A 20,427-nucleotide genomic window follows, 5' to 3' on the forward strand; every position below is an offset into this window, starting at 1 on the left:
ACCCAACACCTACTGACTTTCCAACCATCGTCTCTATTGAGACTACTTGGTCTCTTTTCAATCTCAAGCGCTTCCCTGAATTTTCGATGATGGAAATGTGAAACCTTAGCAATAATACTGGCCTCTTCAATACAAACATGATGATTGGTTTTCTTAGCATGTTCAGCCAACGCGGAAGACTTCACTCTCCTATGCTTAAGATTCGCTGCGGGTTCGCTAATCCTCTGATTAATGGAACGACCAGTCTCCCCAATATAGGGGGTCCCACAAGAACACGGGATAATATAAACGCCCTTCATATCCTTAGGGTCGATAGGATCCTTCACTAATCTGAGGGACATACGAATGGTGTTCAGGTGCCTAAAGGTCACAGTGACATTATGCCTCTTGAGAATCCTGCCAATTCTATCAGTGGTCCCTTGAACATAAGAAAGATGGACACCTGGAATACGATCTCTAGGTTCTCTTTTAGTCAGACAATTCCTGGAGGCTTTAAGGAAAGCCCTTTGACCCAAGTATCTACTATAACCATTCTCCGCAAAGACATCCAGTAGATGGGATTTTTCCTTCTCAAAGCTATTCTTGTGTGAAATCCTCAGGGCCCGAGTAGCAAGGGTACTAAGGACACCCATCTTCTGAGCCGGGAAATGGTGGGAACTGGCATGAAGATACTGCTGGGAACATTAATATCTTATTCATTTTATATGCGTAATTCTATATTGTAAACGTGTAAATATGACAATTTTTAATTAATTAATGTTTTAATATTGTGTTACTAACTAAAAATATCTTATTCATTTTATATGTGTAATTCTATACTGTAAACTTGTAAATATGACAATTTTTAATTCATTTAACACATTTTGGATTATAATTTTTTCTAATTTTATTTAAATAAAAAAAATTAAAATTTAAAATTTTACTTTACTTTTTAATTGAATATTTTTTAAAATATTTATTTTATAAATTAATAAATTTACTCTTCTTTTTAACTATACGATATCATTCATTTTTTAAAATATTTTTTTCTCAATTAAAAATTTTGCTCTACTTTTTAACCCTACAATATCATCATCAAAATTTAAATAGTTAAGGTTAAAAAGTATTTTATTATTATATTATTTAAATAATTTAAATTTCAAAATATATCTGAATATAATAATGCAAAAGAAATTAATAGAAATATTTACTAACACTCCTTTAAGATGACTGGATGTAGACCTAATCTTATTTATAGGAAATCATCATGAGATGACTTTTCATCTCATTGAGTTCAATCTCTGCAACTCGGTGAAGATGGCCTTGCCTTCCTCTTCATTGTCATCCCAGATTCATACTGGAGCTACCACACAATGCATTCCACATTTCCACAGCTCGCTTAATGCAGGAACCAGCGCTGGCAAACGAAGAAGCTTGTACCTACGATGGGGTAAAGCTGAGTATATAATTTCTATTGCGTTTTTCTGAGAAATAGCTCTGTTTATCATTTGATCATTCTACATTTAACTGAAGAATGATAATCTCCTTTTCCTGTTTTGGATGAGAGTAAAGGTCAGTAGATAACTTCCACAAATAGTTCCTTTGATGTTTCCGCACTTAGGCGAAGAATAATAACCTTTTATCATGTCTTCTCCATCAGATAACCAGGCAAAAAGGCTGGGTAAACATCACACTTCAAACCAACTAGACTATCCATTATCCACTAGAACTATCATGGTTATTTTTTTCTCACATATCCATTATCCACTTGAACTATTATGGTTATTTTTTTCTCACATTAATTTCAGCTCAACTGATTAATGTATCTTGATATGCAGGTCCAAGCAAGATCGTTGCTTGTGTTGGACGAGGTACAGCCTCTCTTCCTTACCAGTTTATTGAAAAAACTGCCATAGCGCATTTGGTAGAAAGTAATTTAAATTTTTCAAAAGACTGGATTCGATTTATGTCGAGAAATTACTTCATTTTGTTATTTACGTTTTGAATTAATAAGTGTGATTCATCTTTAAAAAAAGAGGTATTTTGTTACGAGGTTTCAAACCATTAATTGTGAAGGTATTTTGGTCTCGAATAATAAATGTGATACGTCTTTAAGAAAATAGGTATTTTGTCCAAGGGGTTTCAAAGTGTGAAGGTATTTTGTTCGGGATGTTTCAAACCAATAATTGTGATTTTGTTAGGGATGTTTCAAAGGTATTTTGGTCTCCAATAATAAATGTGATACCTCTTTAAGAAAATAGGTATTTTGTTAAAAGGGTTTCAAAGTGCGAAGGTATTTTGTTTGGGATGCTTCAAACCAATAAATGTGATTTTGGATTTTGTTAAGGATGTTTGAAAGATATTTTGGTCTGTAATAACAAATGTGATTTTGTTAAGGATGTTTGAAAGATATTTTGGTCTCTAATAACAAATGTGATACATCTTTAAGAAAATAGGTATTTTGTTTGAGAGGTTTCGAAGCTTGAAGATATTCTGTTAGAGATGTTTCAAACCAATACATGTGTGATTTTGTTAGGGATGTTTCACACCAATAAATGTGATTCATCTTTAAATATTTATGTGATGGATCAGCAAATAAATTTTCAATTTAAATGTTAACTGTCTCATTTTCCCTGATTGTTTTAATTGGATACCTTCAGATCCGTTTCCAGTTCCTCCACTGGTCAAACAAGAATTCCCTCCAGGTTTCTGGAAGGATCATGTTATCGAATCTCTAATGCCATCTTACAAGGTTAGTAATCTCAGTTCCTGTCCATTAAATGCCCATCACTGTACCAGCTCTTCCTCCATTGTTATTATTGACGACGTGAAATAATTATAGGTTGCACCATCAGACGAGAAGCGTATCGAGACATTAATATCCGAGATTAAGAATATGTTTCGATCTATGGGCGATGGGGAAACTAATCCCTCTGCATATGACACTGCTTGGGTAGCAAGGATTCCAGCAGTTGATGGCTCTGAGAAGCCTCAGTTTCCTGAGACACTAGAATGGATTCTTCAAAATCAGTTGAAAGATGGCTCTTGGGGTGAAGAATTCTATTTCTTGGCATATGACAGGATACTAGCTACTCTTGCATGTATTATTACTCTTACTATATGGCAGACTGGGGACACACAAGTACAAAAAGGTTTGTACATCGATCAAGGCCCTTGTGTAATTTTTTTATTATGTGTGGATTGGAGTAGAAATATGTTAATATCAGGTTTGACCTTGCGATGTCTTCACACAGTGACAAAATTATGGTATATTCTCTCCTGTGAAGAGTTTTTAACTTGTACATATTTCAGGGATTGAATTTTTCAAGACACAAGCTGGAAAAATAGAGGAGGAGGCTGATAGCCACAGGCCAAGTGGATTTGAAATAGTATTTCCTGCAATGCTAAAAGAAGCTAAAGCCTTAGGTCTGGATCTGCCTTATGAATGGCCTTTCATCCAGCAAATCATTGAAAAGCGGGAGGCTAAGCTTCAAAGGTTAGAATCTGATCACCATTCTCCTCTGTCATTGATAAATTTTCCATCTCTCAAAGTGATAACCGATTAACTTTACCTTTTACCTTGGTGGTGTTTGGATCAGGCTTCCTCCTGATCTTCTCTATGCCTTACCAACAACGTTACTGTATTCTTTGGAAGGCCTGCAAGAAATAGTAGAGTGGGAGAAAATAATGAAACTTCAATCCAAGGATGGGTCATTCCTCAGCTCGCCAGCATCTACAGCGGCTGTGTTCATGCGTACAGGGAACAAAAAATGCTTGGAATTCTTGAATTTTGTCTTGAAGAAATTCGGAAACCATGGTATCAAGATGACAATATGATTTCAGGAAAGCCCTTTTCATTTTATATAATTTGTGAAAAATGCTAAGAATGAAGAATTTGTTTTTGCAGTTCCTTGTCACTATCCGCTTGATCTATTCGAACGTCTGTGGGCCGTTGATACTGTTGAGAGGCTAGGGATCGATCACCATTTCAAAGAGGAGATCAAGGACGCATTGGATTATGTTTACAGGTATCATGTCTTTGGGCATTCTAAACGAGTCAGGTCTGGATCGGCTCATTAATACCTGATAATTATTATATGTGAAATTGTTGTGCAGCCACTGGGACGAAAGAGGAATTGGATGGGCGAGAGAGAATCCTGTCCCTGATATCGATGATACAGCCATGGGCCTTCGAATCTTGAGACTGCATGGATACAATGTATCCTCAGGTAAATTGATGGTGTAAAGAGTTATATTTTGCTGGGAATTGTGCCAATGGCCCTGTTTTTGAATTCATTCAGTTTGTTGAACTCTGCAACCAACATTTTTGGCAGATGTTTTAAAAACTTTTAGAGATGAGAATGGAGAGTTCTTCTGCTTCTTGGGTCAAACACAGAGAGGAGTTACAGACATGTTAAATGTCAATCGTTGTTCACACGTTGCATTTCCGGGAGAAACCATCATGGAAGAAGCAAAACTCTGTACCGAAAGGTATCTGAGGAATGCTCTGGAGGATGTGGGCGCCTTTGACAAATGGGCTCTTAAAAAGAATATTCGGGGAGAGGTACATAATATTGTTGCCTCTTTATGTTATCAGTTTGGCTATTCGAACCATTCCAGATTTTGGAAATAACCATATTTTAGAATTTGATTAATAGAACAAGCACGAAAATCATATCAAATTTTATAATAAATTGTTCAACAAAATTTTATATATATATTTTTTCCTCAGTTTAATATATTCGATCTTTCATTGGTGTCTGACAATTTCTTTTCCAGGTGGAATACGCACTCAAATATCCCTGGCATAGAAGTATGCCAAGGCTGGAGGCTAGAAGCTACATTGAAAATTATGGACCAAATGATGTCTGGCTAGGAAAAACTATGTATATGTAAGATTAATAAAACCCCTCTGCAATTTTCATTTTCGAGATCGTATGATTGAGTTTTTCAATATTTTTCAATTAGTATTATGGAAAAATAAATATACCCGTTCAACTCCGGTCTGTAACAACAAAATATATATATGCAGAAATAAATTAAAAAAACAAAAATATTTTATTTTTATCTCTGTAAAACCTCCATTAATATATACTTCCCTCTGTAACTCCCTCTACCAGGATGCCAAACATTTCCAACGAAAAATACTTGGAATTAGCAAAATTGGACTTCAATCGTGTGCAATTTTTACACAGACAGGAGCTTCAGGATATTCGGAGGTGCACATACTCCACATTTGCATTTAATTTTTCATTCATATTAAGTCTGTCTTCCTTACTCACAACTAACAATATATTTTGCATTGCATTGTTCAAAGGTGGTGGAATTCATCGGGTTTCTCAGACCTCGGCTTCACTCGGGAACGTGTGGCTGAAATATATTTCTCACCAGCGTCATTTTTGTTTGAGCCAGAGTTCGCTACCTGCAGAGCCGTTTACACAAAAACTTCTAATTTCACAGTCATATTAGATGATCTTTATGACGCTCATGGAACTTTGGACAATCTCAAGTTGTTTTCAGAATCTGTGAAAAGGTAAACGTTTTATTTATTTCAACTTTTTCTCAAAGGGCAGGTACTTTATTGCCAAGCTGTATATACTTTAAAAATTGGCTTGATTATTAAAATCTGTAAAATCTATAAAGAGATAGATACTCTATTGAAATCTGTAAAACGTATAAAGAGATAGATACTCAATTGAAATCTGTAAAATATATAAAGAGACGGATACTCTATCATTTTGAAATTGTGATGTACTTTATTATTTCAAATTGTGACATACTTTATTATTCTAAATTATTATTGGCTTTGTTTTTAGATGGGATCTATCCTTGGTAGATCAAATGCCACAAGACATGAAAACATGTTTTAAGGGTTTTTACAATACTTTTAATGAAATCGCTGAAGAAGGGCGGAAGAGGCAGGGGCGTGACGTGCTAGGCTACATTCAAAAAGTTGTATGTATTAAGTGTGTCATATTTTAGTTGTGGTTTAATATTGATTATAGTTTGGTTTAATATTGATTATAGTTTCATCATTCACTAATACGGTATGGTATATGGCAGTGGGAGGTCCAGTTAGGAGCGTATACCAAAGAAGCAGAATGGTCTGCAGCTAGATACGTGCCATCCTATGATGAATACATAGGGAACGCGAGTGTTTCAATAGCATTGGGAACAGTGGTTCTCATCAGCGCTCTTTTCACCGGGGAGATTCTTACAGATGATATACTCTCCAAAATTGGTCGCGATTCCAGATTTCTATACCTCATGGGCTTGACAGGGCGTTTGGTGAACGACACCAAAACTTATCAGGTACTTAGTATTTTCAACATCTTACAATTCGATACTAAGTATTATGTGGTAAAGTAATCATTGGCTTCTTGTTTTTCCATTTTGTTTATCTAAAAACAATGTTCAATTGACAATATGAAGAAGCAATAGTTAGATCAGAATAACATGTATACAATGTAAAAGATGAAAAACCAAAAACAAGAAACCAATCATTAATTAAGTGCATAATGTTTAATATTTACCATCTAACACAGGGCCATTCATATGCTTTAAATGCAGGCTGAGAGAGGTCAAGGGGAGGTGGCTTCTGCAATACAGTGTTACATGAAGGACCATCCTGAGATGTCTGAAGAAGAAGCTCTCAAACACGTCTATACTGTCATGGATAATGCTCTTGATGAGTTGAATAGAGAGTTTGTGAATAACAGAGATGTGCCCGACACTTGCAGGAGACTGGTTTTTGAAACGGCGAGAATAATGCAGTTGTTTTACATGGATGGAGACGGTTTGACACTTTCACATAATATGGAAATTAAGGAGCATGTCAAAAACTGCCTCTTCCAGCCGGTTGCTTAGATTCAATTTTTAAGTTGAAGGTCCCTCATGACATTGTGTTAACGTTATAATAAGGCAGGCATATGAGTTTTTGCCTAGTATTGGTATTTGTTAGAGCTGTCTTGTTTGTTTAGTACAAGCCATGAGGTGTTCCTAAAGGGACATTGCCATCAAACAGATGGATTCAGCGTTTTATGGTATCCAATTATCTTTACATAATATATAACATATTTGGAAAATTTTATTTCCAAAGTAAATTTTTTAGCTTTTGTTTTATATTTTAATTTTTGAGCACTCTAAATTTAGATTTAGATTTAGATTGATTATTATTTCATAACTACAAAATCAAAATATAAAGGAAAATTCGACATAAATGGAGGTTGTATGTTTTACCTATCAATAAAAAATAAAACAAAATAATTATAATTGCGCTGAAGTACACATAACATGATTTCAAGAGTGTTTAGAGAATTGAACCCGTGAAACATAATCAAATAAATAAATAGTGACCTCTGAACAACAGAGGTGGTTTAAAGACAAAGACTATCAAATAAATAAATAGTGACCTCTGAACAACAGAGGTGGCTTAAAGAGGCTTAAAGACAAAGACTCTGTCTATTAATTATATTTTGGCTCAAGTACACATAGCATGATTTCAAGAGTGTCTAATTTGGCTCAAGTACACATAGCATGATTTTAAGAGTGTCTAGAGAATTGAACCCTTGAAACATAATCAAATAAATAAATGGTGACCTACATAGGTGGTTTAAAGACAAAGACTATGTCTAGAGAATTGAACTGTGAAACATAATCAAATAAATACCTAGTGACCTCTCAACATTAGAGGTGGTTTAAAGACAAAGACTCAATCTGATGAGCTAAACTCTTAGAGCTGACATTTAAAGTAGGTGCTCTTAAGTGTTGTAGCGTAATGTAATGTAAACCTTTTAACTCAATCAAAATAAGATAAAAATAAAAATAACTTTATAAAAATAAAATAAAAATAAAAATAAAAATGACCCATGGTATTGACACTGGGTATTCATGTGGACTATAGCCTATTTAAAGGGGGAATTAAGCCAGCCTAGATACATCTTAACTCCCGAGCTCTTATAGGGATCAAATCTATTGATATGCAAACCTCTTTTAGAATGAAAAGATCAAACACAAACCTCTTTTAGAATAAAAAGAGATTGATCCCTCTAAGAGCTGTAGACAAATTATATACCATATATTTACTATTTGAAATAATAAATTATTCTTAAGATGAAAAATAAAAATTTATTTGAAATAAATATATTTTTATTAGGTTCCTAAAATAAAATATACTTATATTTGTTAAATTCCTAAAACAAAATATATTTATTATTGACTTTTAATGTTTATCATTAACATCAACCTGTAAACTTTATGATATGATATTATAATATTGTAAAAAATTAATTACTTATGGTTGAAATTTGAAGTATATATATTTACCCTTTTAAAACAATAAAATATTTTAAAAAGGGAAAGACTTTTTTTAGTCCTTTAAACAATAAAGTTTCTTTAAAAGAAAAAATAACGGAGGCATAGGATCAGGCATAGGGGCTGTTGCCTAGAATTGGTATTTGCTAGTTTGTTTAGTACAAGCCATGAGGCGTTTTTAAAAAGACATTTCCATGAAACGGATGTACTCAACATTTTATGAAATCTAATTATTTTTATATATCTAATTATTTTTTAGATAATATATAATATAAATATAAAAAAAACAAAGTATTTTTTTTTAGCTTTTGTTTTATATTTTAAATTTTTTAGCCTTCCAAATTTTGATTTAGATGTATTATTATCCATGTTAAGAAACTACATAACTAAAATATAAAAAGTTGTATGTTTAACAAAGCATTTATACATGATCAAATAAGTAATAAACCAAAAAACTAATAATTATTTCTTTTAAATAATAAAATGATTTTAAAATGTTGAAAATCATATAAATTTTACATTTAAATTAATTGTTTTTTTCATATAAAAATGTAAAATGATTTAAATTAATTGTTTTTTTACATATAAAAATGGAATTTTCATTAAAAAAAATACAAAATAATTTAAATTGATTGTTTTTTTAACATATAAAAGTGTAATTTTCACTCAAATATATAAAAATGTATTTTTCATGCGAAAAAAATAAAAAATTACATTTTGTAAATGCAATGAGTGCTAGCCTCCTTAGGCATTTAAATATCTCTTAAATTTTGCATGTGTTCCTTATAAGAAAATGTCTTTTTTCTATTTATTTACATGCCCCTTTGTCTGTAACAACTATTTTTGTTGTTAGTAGAAACCTTCTAGAGAAGCCAGCTATTACTTTAGGGAGGTGTTATTAGCCAACGTCTCCGTGTTTTATTTTGAAGATCATTCCTTTGTTGTGTATATATACATTTATGTCCAAAGGCCTCAGGGGAACGAGAAAAAAACATATATATACGTTTCAGTGTCTTTGTGCAGTTGAATGTTCTCACTGGAATCTCGTATTGATGTATTAATTGGTTCAAATCCACTGTACAAACTAAGCGCGGAGTGCAAAAACCTTAATGGTCGGGCATCGTATAGTCACACGTAAGAGGAGTCGGGTGAAATAAAACAAGAATAGAACAGAGGTCCCAACCCCAACCAAATTTGGAGTGTTGAACTCGGCCCTGCGTGAGCCCTGTAGGCGTAGTCGGGGGTGACGCAAGTTCAGAAAGTCAACGAAACCTACTACCCTACTCTTAATAAAAGTGGGCATCGCGCTTGAGTAAAACAATTTTAAATATAAAATTATTAGAAAGAGAAAAGGAGGCACGACGGAAAACGAGGAATAAATGGGTTTGTGGGGAAGAGAGCTGCCATGCTTACATTGTGTCAAAGTGGTATAAGATTAATGACAAAAATTGAAGAAAACAAAATGTGGAATAGAGGATTTGGTTTTCTGAGTATTAGGAATCACTTGAATAAGATTATATTGGAAATATAAGTAATAAATGTTTGGAGTTAAATTTGAATAACTCAAACTGAACTCGGACAATTGGAGAGACTATTTTGACACCTAACATGTGGTTGGGATTAGATTCTCCAACACTCCCCTTTAATTAGAACCACATAAAAAATTCAATTAAGATACAAGCTGGTTTTTGTCTTAGCTAGGTTTACAATTTAAAAATTGGTTTTATCTTTTCTTCTTCTCTTTTGATTCTGTAGCCTCTAAATTGTTTCAACTTTTTCTCTTTGTTGTATCCTTCAAACCTCAATTTTTTCATTTGTTGGTGCATGTCTTCCATTCTTCTAGGTTATCTAAGCATATCTTGAATTTCTTCAAAAAACTAGTTGTATGCGGGCTGTTGCCACATATTATCTTCTGTAGTGCGCTTTTCATCTTCAATCTGCTGCAACATTAGACCATAATATAATTTCATCTATTCAGGACTCCAATACCTGAATATTTCATTAATTTCTTCACCATCCAAGCATTCTTCAAGGGTCATTTCTGCAGCATCTATGCATACTTCATCTAGACATGGTGTTGCAAGTCATGCTTCAAGAAAATTTAATTCTTCTTCATCGTCATTCTGTGTACCTGCACATTTGAAATCAATGGTAAGTTTAAAAACATCTACAAAACCACATTGGCTCTGTTCTTTTTGCTCTACAATGAGAGTTTTTTCTTGTTGTACTTCTAGCTTTGCTTCTGCATCTATCTCTGTTTTCTCTTTTTGGGCTTCCTTCTTTGCTTTTGCCTTTGTTTCTGTACTAACCTGTACTACTGCAAATAGGTTGTCTTCAACTCTCTCACCAAATAACATCATGTCAATATGATGTTTATGTTGCATCCCCTGCAACCATTCATCATTAGCCAAAAATTCTTCACATCAACAATATTAATTGTTGGATTCATCATAGCATTCACTGCTCCAGTGGCAGTTTCATTGTCCCGAGCAAGCTCTGTTGCTGGAATCACCAAGTTTCCGTCCACCTGTGGTTGTGCACAGTGGGGTTCACGAGCATCTATGTGCTCCTTCTCTCTCGCTTCTGCGACTTCTTCACAAACATCATCCACGTGTGGCTCTGCACAGTGGGTTTCAACAATCCATTCATCTAGATGTAGATCTGCTGCTATAGATCCACCTTCATCTTCAATTTCAATACTCCCCCTTGGACCAAAACACCTTTCAAAGGTATCCCAAGCCTCCTTGGCTGTCTTGGCTTCTGAAATCAAGGGTAGAATGTTGTCATCGACAAATTCTTTTATGCATTTCAATGCAAAGGCATCCTTTTGCCTCTTCACTTCCAGATCTAAAAAGATCTCAAACATCTCATGTAGTCTCTTTGACTTTCTCAGCCTCTTGGCTTTTCCCATTTGAGCATTCACTGACTACAACTCAACAAACAAAACAAATGCTTCTTGGCTTTCACAAACAAAAAAGTCTACAAATTGCTCTACAAAAACCTTACTTTCTCAAAAACTTTCACAAATCTTTTTTTTAATTCCCTCTTAAAAAAACCTCTTTTAAACAATATAATGCCCTTTTAGAAACATTGCATGATCCCTTTTCCAAATCTCGTGGAGTCTATTTAAAAAGATTACATGAGCCATTTATAAATAATATGAATCTCATTTCACATTCAAATTCATAAAAGGTATTTTAAAATTTTGAAATAAGCCCATTCAAAATAATACGATCATACTCCTTTCACCTTTTTTATTTGCGCTCCGATTGGAATGCTCATTCCGTATAAAGACTCGGCTTCAATCCCGATTGGAATGCTTCTTTCGTATGAAGATTCCGCTTCAAAATTCGACGACCTCAAGTAGATCACGTTTGAAAACAACCTCGACGGCTCGTTTTGCTGTAGATCTATGACGCACCGGCGGATACCATTGATTTTTTCGGTGAGCTATAAGGCAGCTGCAGGTGCCACTATCCCGCGTGCTAAAGCCATTGTCGAGACTGAAAGCCGGTGTTAGTGCAGTAACGCACTGTTCATCACAACCAACCCGCGCCAATTTGAAAATGATGCAAGGAAAGCTCGATTAACGCGCTTTCTTCTATGACTTCTCAATGTTAAGTAAGGTTACTAACGCACTAGTTTTAACACATGGAAAGCGTTAATCTCCAAAAAAAAAATTCAATATGTTTCGCCTTTGGCTTGCTTTCTGGCGTCTTGGTTTTCTGGTTGCTTCTTTGCAAGCTTTTTCAAATTTTTGTTGCCCTCTCAAAGAGGCTTACGCTAAACTTGTGTTGTCAAAGAGGCTTATGCTTTCTCTTCAATCACTTCTACTGCGTTCTCAACTGCTTTCTCACTGAGTCTTATGCAAACTCGTCTCTCTTTGTTGCTCTCAAGGAGTTTTACACACGCTGAGCTTTGATACCATAACAAAAATTGAAGAGAACAAAATGTGGAGGAGAGGACTTTCTCTTTTGAGTATTGCGAATCACTTAAATAAGATTACATTGGAAACATCAGTAATAAATGACTGGAGTTAAACTCGACTAACTCAAACTGAACTGGGACACTTGGAGGGACGGTTTTGACACCTAACATGTTGTTGGGATTAGATTCTCCAACAAGCAATTGAGCTGTGCAAGCCCTGTAATTGGTAATAGAATTTGAGGAGCTGTTAAGGATTCTGTTGTCACTTAGAAGAGGAGGTTGAGAAAGGGGTGGAATGGACGAGGACCGGAGATTGGAATTGAGGAGTATCCAAACCAGAATGGAGGCCTCAAAGACAGGAACTTGATGTGGAAGATGTCAGTGAGAGTGAGGACACAAGTTCTATGGAAGAGATGGAGGTAACTCCAAGAAGGGAGCAACTAGATGAACAACTGATAAAGTTGGTTACCAAGGTTGAGTTTAGACCAAAGATGAAAGTGTCGTTGTATAATGACAATTTGAATGTCGAATCGTTGTTGGATTAGATCAACACTTTAGACAAGTATTTTGATTATGAGAACCAAAAGGTTAAGTAGGCGGGACATGCATCACTATGGTGGGATGAATTGTAGGAAGATTAAAGAAAAAAAAGGGAAAACAATAATTAAAAGCTAAAACATAATGATGGCTAAATTCAAGAGCAAATTTATGCCATGAATTACCAATTAAACTTATTCAGACGGCTACAAAATTTGAAGCAAAAGTCCATGACAGTGAAAGAATATACAAAAGAATTCTATAGGTTGAATATCAGAGTAGGCCACATCAAGGAAGATGTGGAGATGCTGGCCAAGTACATAAATGGCCTGAGATATAAAATACAAGATGAAATTAACCTTTTACCCCTGAATATGGTGGACAATGCTTATCAGGCAACACTGATAGCAAAGGAGAAATTGTTTAGAAAAAAACCCAAAAGAGTACAGGAAAGAGTCTAGAAAAAAATGAAAAAATCTCCTAACAGGGGAAGAATCTTTCATTGGTGTCTGACAATTAATTTTCCAGGTGGAATATGCACTCAAATATCCTAGCATAGAAGTATGCCAAGGCTTGAGGCTAGAAGCTACATTGAAAATTATGTACCAAATGATGTAAGATTAATAAAACCCTTTTGCAATTTTCATTTTCAAGATCGTATGATTGAGTTTTTCAGTTTTTTTCCATTAGTATTATGGAAAAATAAATATACTCGTTCAACTCCGGTTTGTAACAAAAAAAATATATATACAGAAATAAATTATTAAATTTTTATTTTTTTCATCTCTGTAAAACCTCCATTAATATATACTTCCCTCTGTAACTCCCTCTACTAGGATGCCAAACATTTCCAACCAAAAATATTTGGAATTAGCAAAATTGGACTTCAATCGTGTGCAATGTTTACAGACAAGAGCTTCAAGATATTCGAAGGTGCTACATACTCCACATTTGCATTTGATTTTTCATTCATGTTAAGTCTGTTTTCCTTACTCATAGCTAACAATATATTTTGTATTGCATTGTTCAAAGGTGGTGGAGTTCATCGGGTTTCTCGGAGCTGGGCTTCACTCAAGAACGTGTGGCTGAAATATATTTTTCACCAGCATCATTTTTGTTTGAGCCAGAGTTCGCTACCTACAGAGCAGTTTACACAAAAACATCTAATTTCATTTATATTAGATGATATTTATGATGGTCATGGAAATTTGGACAATCTTAAGTTGTTTTCATAATATGTGAAAAGCTAAACGTTTTATTTATTTCAAGTTTTTCTCAAAGGAAAGGTACTTTATTGCCAAGCTGTATATACTTTACCAATTGGCTTGATTATTAAAATAGGTAAAATCTATAAAGAAATAGATAATTTATTGAAATCTGTAAAATCTATAAAGAGAGATACTTTATCTTTTTTCTGGGAATTTGTAAATGGGTTTGATTATTAGAATATATAAAAACAAGAAGGGCTGCAGAGGCAGCAAGTCCGTGCCTGTTGTGTCTTAGTCTCTTTTAGCGAGTGGAAGAAATCTAGGACTTATAGGTTTTCATTCTTGTAGGTGAAAGGAATGAAACATTACTAATTCTATGTCTGCAATAAGGTGCTTAAGTGATTCATCGATTAAGCAGTAGAGCCTGGTTACATGTGTACCAGGATAAGAAATCAGAGCTCCTGAAACAGGAGAGCTAGCGTATTAGAGTAACATGAAGCAATGAAAGACGTGGTTTATGTAATATATGGATACAAGAGAGCTAGGGTATTAGAGTAACATGAAGCAACGAAAGACATGGTTTATGTAATAATATATGGATTCAGATCCTCTTATTGTTCTAAGTTGCACGTTATTTAGTGTTAAGCGTTAGAAATGATTACAAGATCCAGTAGTTCTAGTCAATGGTAGAAGAAATTAATCATTCGCTGGTTAAGTGTCACTATTCAGGAATGCCACATGACATAGTTTTATAGAGTACATCAGGAACTTATTCCATTAACCTGTCAAAAGAATAATATATACCAGTAATCAAGAAAGCTCATTATTAGGCATACACTAGGGTTTCTTAAGCAAGTGGTTCTACAACTATGTTATAATACGTAATTCATGGTTGTAAGTATGCATTACTAGCTGTAACTTTTTTGATAGAGTGGCATCCCTTAACATTACTTCGAAAAATTGCACCTATTCCAATTCAGTACAGTGGTGAATATGAGTAAGCTCATGGATACTCCTGCTATGGATCTCTTAAGCAAGTGAGTAATGCCTGATATGCTCACATGCACGAGTATGGCTGCAAGCCTATGACTGCACTCAGATTAATAGCTCACTAAGAGCAGTGACGTGCTCAAAGTTGTATTGAAGTAACCACTTTGTTCTTATATAATAGTTATGAACTGTAAACATTGACATACTCCACAATGTTGAAAAACTATTGGTATCATGTTCAAGCTATATGTCACTGCGTTTCTAATACTTGGTTAATGAGCTCCAGGAGGTAACATGGATACTATTGTATCAATTGTTTTCTACATGAAAAGCTTAATTACTGAGAGCATGGAGTAACATGTACTAGTCTACACCAAGATGAGCTTACATAGAGCTAAGTAACCTGGATTGACATATTTAGTCCAGGTTACTGAGTTCGCGTTAAATGATTTATGATCCGGAACATTACGTTGCAGAGTCCATACTACGGAATCCTGTATTGATATTAACACGTAACAGCTTTGAGTACAAAATTAGGAAAAGAGCCTAGATAATGACATCCTTGGCTAAATAAATCGTTAGTTTTATTCCATGATAGAACAAGTCAAGCTTTTAAAAAAGCGTATTTATAATAATATTTATGATAAAAGGATTCAAAATATAAAGTTGGGGATGATTCTTGGTTTTGTATGGTCATCAAGGGGCATTTGAATACGAAGATCTAGTGAGTCATACTCTTAGATACTCGGAGTAAGATGCTATGATCAAAATTCCACCTGTTTTATTCATTTAAAATAATATTAAAAATGACCAATATAAAAAGCACGATATGCATTTCCGAAAATTAACTTATTTTACTGTTTGTTGCAACAAAAAGGTAAGACACGACTTTGTGAGTGAATACGTGTTTAAACACTGAGGTAAGTTGCAGCAAAAAGGTAAGACACGACTTTGTTAGTGAATACATGTTTAAACACTGAGGTAACACCTGAGGCTGGCTACCAAAGATACTTGTATGCATGAAAACCTCTGAGCCTGGATATGAAAGACAAATTTCAATTTCATGCAGAGAACTGGTAAGACCCTCATCCTGGTAAGTTGGCCATATGTTGCTTCATAAAATTGCTTGAGTGTTGATGACGCTGGTGGATGAGGCATTAGAATATTTTAGAATGATGCAATCAACTTCTGTAGGGAAGAGGTCTCTGTAGTGGTAACTGACTCTAGAGCAGTAACTAACCTGGGCCTGTAGAACCTGTGTTTCTGAGGACAAACTCTTTCCCTGAAGGTGACACACAAATGAACCATAATAATACTTTGGTAAGGTTCATTCCATTGAAGCACTAAAAGGATGCTCTAATAAGGAGTATATGATGGACGACCTCTCGTGAGCAAGGAAGGAATGGTTGTTATAATACAGACTGCTCCAATCTAGGTCTTTGTGTTTTAGCCTGCGCATAAAAGGTAGAAAAAAATGAAAAAAACTGAAAATCAAAGGTACATTAGTATACTTGCATGAGACCACTTAGCCTGCGAGGTGTCTGAGCGTTATTTTGAAAACAATAAAACCAACGAACAATTGTGTCAAGAGGAGCAATGGGAATATGGAAGAGGGACAGGCCATTTCTTAGAGATTGATGCTATTTCCATCTCTATAATAATAATTTTTTTGGATACGAAGGTTTGAGCACTAGAAGGACAGAGTTAAGAGGTAGTCTGAAAATCTCTGTAAAAAGAGGTAAGCAGGTTAACCATTAACAAAGGTAATCCAGAAATCTCTCTCAAACGAGGTAAGAAGGTTAACCATCAACAATGAATGCATTTTTTAATTATAGAATTCAACGAGTATGAGCTTCATGTAGGGTAATGTGATATTTCTTAGTAATACTCTACTCCATATAACTTTTACTTATTTCCCTGTAATAAGTAATGGTAATAGATGACTCTTTTACATATGGGAATATTGTACTTGTAATCATAGACATAGTGTGGAATAATGCAACATAACCATATAGGGTATTGTATGATAACCGTATTTCCATGACAATGGGAATAAAGTGAACATAAACATGAGACATTCCTGGATGTTTCTCTATTCACACAGATAGAGAATGATTAGATTTTCCCCTTTCACTGGTCTCAACCCTTTTGCAACCATGAGACAAATGGGATAATGGGATATGGGAGGAGAAAGAATGGATTGGGGGAACCTCCGTGTCCTTAACCTTTGTAACCACCTTTGAAGCCTTTCCATCCTGCTCTGTAATTATCCTCTGTTCCCTGCACTCAATAAGAATCGACAATGCATTCCCTAGTAAACTCCAAGCTCTTGCAATTGTTCACATCATGCACATCAAAGGGCCATAGTCTTTGAAAGGAAATAATGTAATTCTGGGCATAACCATAGAAATAAAATAAGAAAGCATGTTAACCATCAACATTGAATGCATTTGTTAATTACAATATTAATAAATGACTCAAAGGATCAGAGTCTTAGAGCATCAATAAGTGTAAATATGTAGTAATTCCTATATCTGAAAAATAATCAAAATTAATTTTTGATGAAGTTTATTATATTTGAAAATTTTGAAATCTTTTTGACAAAACCTACCCGCCACTATCATTTGTTGATGTTTGAAACAAATATTTGAAACATATATATTTGTCATTGTTGTTGATCTTTGAAACATATTTCTTAAGGTTCAGGTGTTCAAAATTGATGGCTTCTCTTTGTGCAGTGCTCAGATGGCTTCTCTTCGTACAATGATCATGTTACTGCTCATGTTTCTTCTTCTTTCCATGTCCCCAATTTTAGAGATAACCTAAGCATAAGGTTCACTAGTTAAAGAAAATCAATGTCTTCTCTTCACACAGTGCTCATGCTGCTTCTGCTTTCTATCTCCCCAATTTCAGAGATATCTTGAGTATAAGGTAATGAAAAGCAGAGTGGAGCTTAACTACCTGGACTTACTCACAGGACGCGAAGGGAGTCCGTATTCTTGAGGGGTATGCAAGTATAGAAATAAATCCTAGCTCGTGCAGCCTCGCGGAACAAGCCTCCACTGCTTGAAGCATCTACTTACTCAACATAAAGCTACAAAAAGGGAGTGGTTCAGAAAGAGTACGAGAATATTACTTACTAGCATGTCATACATGCCTACCACTGCTTGAAGCGTCTACTTATTCAACAGGAAGCTACAAAAAGGGAGTGGTTCAGAAAGAGTACGAGCATATTACTTACAAGAATGCCATCCATGCTTACCAGACCCAGGTGCATCCCACCTACCATCCATGTTACATGCTAAACATACCCCTGAGCCATTTTTCATTTCCGCTTATAGCCAGTAGGAGGTATTTCTAGCCAGAAGGACATGTACCCAATCTGGGCAATTGGGTAGCCAACTGGATGGCTGCGTGTAGCAAAGGGTTCATTGATCATACAATTGTTATGGGGTATGGCACCTAGATTGAAGAGGTGGAAATTGGTGGTAGGCATACAAGACATATGCCTTCCATAGACGAACATGTGGAAAGCAGTGGCCACTTACATGTAAGAAGTCGGTGAACATAAAGTGGTGAACATTTCTTTTGAAGCTGGGAGTGATTTAAAGTTAGCCTCATGGATATAGCATTTAATGTTTTTAACTAATACTAGCATTAGTTTACTCTTTCTCCAGATTCGAAGTGAAATTTCCACCGAAAAGAAGAATATAACCTATGGTTTTGGCCTCCCACCTTGGGAAGAGGCCAAATAAGATGATCAAAGCGATTTCTGTAAAAAAAAGTTTGGTCATTCGCGATAATAACTCATTATTGGTCATAATAAGCAACTTAAATTAATGTTAAATGTCACCATTTCGATTACTATAGTCCCTGCCTTGCCTGTGACGGGGATTAATAAGACGTTTTATCTTTTTCATTTTTCCGTTTGAAATTTTGATGTACTTTATCATTCTGAATTTGAACTGTTTATCTAATATATATATTCTTGATTCGAAATATATACTTGAATTTTCTTGATTTGAAATTTTGAATCTTTGAAAAGTCATCCATAATAAAATTAATCTCAGATCTTCCCAAAAAAAGATATGTACTTCATACATAATTAAACTCAATCAGATAAAGTGTAAACTCAGCTACACTCTTCATTTATTATTATGATACAACTAATCTATATATTGGTTTTGTTTTATATGGGATCTATGGCTAGTAGATCAAATGCCATAAGACATGAACATATGTTTCAAGGGTTTTTACAATCCTTTTAATGAAATATCTCAAGAAGGACATAAGAGGTAGGGGCGTGACGTTCTAGGCTACATTCAAAAAGTTGTATGTATTAAGTGTTTCTAGTAATGTAGTTTAATATTGATTATAGATTCATCATTCACTTATATGGTATGGTATATGGCAGTGGCAGGTCTAGCTAGCAGTGTATACCAAATAAGTAGAATGGTCTGTAGCTAGATACTTGCTCTCCTATGATGAATACACAGAGAACGCGAGTGTGTCGATAGCGCTAGGAACAATGGTTCTCATCAACACTCTTTTCATTGGGGAGATTCTTATAGATGGTGTACTCTCTAAAATTGGTCGTGAATCCATATTTTTGCACCTCATGGGTTTGACAGGGCATTTGGTGAACGACACCAAAAATTATCAGGTACTTAATATTTTCAACATCTTACAATTTGATACTAGTATTATGTGGTAAGGCAATCATTGGTTTCTTGTTTTTCTATCTTATTCACCTAAAGAAAATAATGGGTTTTTAATAGAAAATATGAAGAAACAATATTCAACTAAAAATGTGAAGAAGCAATAGTTAAATCAGATATACTAGGTCAAAAATGGAAAAGCAAGGAACTAATGATTAATTAAGTGCATGATGTTTAATATTTACCATTTAAGGCTAGGCCATTCATATACTTTAATTGCTTCTCATGATTAAATGGATGATAAATATAAATGCAGGCTGAAAGAGGTCAAGGAGAGGTGGCTTCTGCCTTACAATGTTACATGAAGGACCATCCTAAGATGTTCGAAGAAGAAGCTCTCAAACATGTCTATACTATCATGGATGACACTCTTGATGACTTGAATAAGGAGTTTGTGAATACAAGAGATGTGCCAGATAGTTGCAAGAGACCGGTTTTTGAAACCTCGAGAATAATGCAGTTGTTTTACATGGATGGAGATGATTTGACACTTCCACATAATATGGAAATTAAGGAGCATGTCAAAAACTACCTCTTCCAACTGGTTGCCTAGATTCAATTCTTCAATTGAAGGTCCTTCATGATGTTGTGTTAGCGTTATAATAACGCAGGCATAGGAGTTGTTGCCTAGTATTGGTATTTGTTAGAGATGTCTTTTTTGTTAAGTACAAGCCATGAGGCGTTCCTAAAGAGACATTTCCATCAAACTGATGGATTCAACATTTTATGGCATCCAATTATCTTTACATAATATA

At 34.7% G+C, this 20,427-nt stretch overlaps 1 protein-coding gene and 2 pseudogenes across 2 annotated transcripts in view; 2 read left to right on the top strand and 1 right to left on the bottom strand.

Annotated features, from left to right (window-relative positions):
• The window catches only part of LOC149229069 (ABC transporter G family member 39-like), a 118,755-nt pseudogene that overhangs the window by 60,078 nt on the left and 38,250 nt on the right, over positions 1-20,427 (bottom strand). The window lies entirely within an intron of this gene.
• Positions 1,263-7,004, top strand: LOC149229070 (bifunctional levopimaradiene synthase, chloroplastic-like). The gene is made up of 16 exons (XM_089378448.1): positions 1,263-1,429; positions 1,640-1,660; positions 1,818-1,850; positions 2,640-2,731; positions 2,822-3,131; positions 3,292-3,475; positions 3,579-3,796; positions 3,887-4,007; positions 4,096-4,208; positions 4,314-4,543; positions 4,759-4,871; positions 5,100-5,198; positions 5,297-5,512; positions 5,796-5,934; positions 6,043-6,291; positions 6,550-7,004. The coding sequence occupies exons 1-16, from the start codon at positions 1,297-1,299 to the stop codon at positions 6,844-6,846; spliced, it is 2,568 nt and encodes an 855-aa protein (XP_089234574.1). The 5' UTR covers positions 1,263-1,296; the 3' UTR covers positions 6,847-7,004.
• Positions 13,320-20,225, top strand: LOC149229071 (bifunctional levopimaradiene synthase, chloroplastic-like; annotated as a pseudogene).

Source organism: Pinus tabuliformis, chromosome J (assembly GCF_031772625.1).
Source record: "Pinus tabuliformis cultivar Carrire ecotype Pingquan chromosome J, CPIR1, whole genome shotgun sequence".
In the NCBI taxonomy this organism is placed as follows: Eukaryota; Viridiplantae; Streptophyta; class Pinopsida; order Pinales; family Pinaceae; genus Pinus; species Pinus tabuliformis.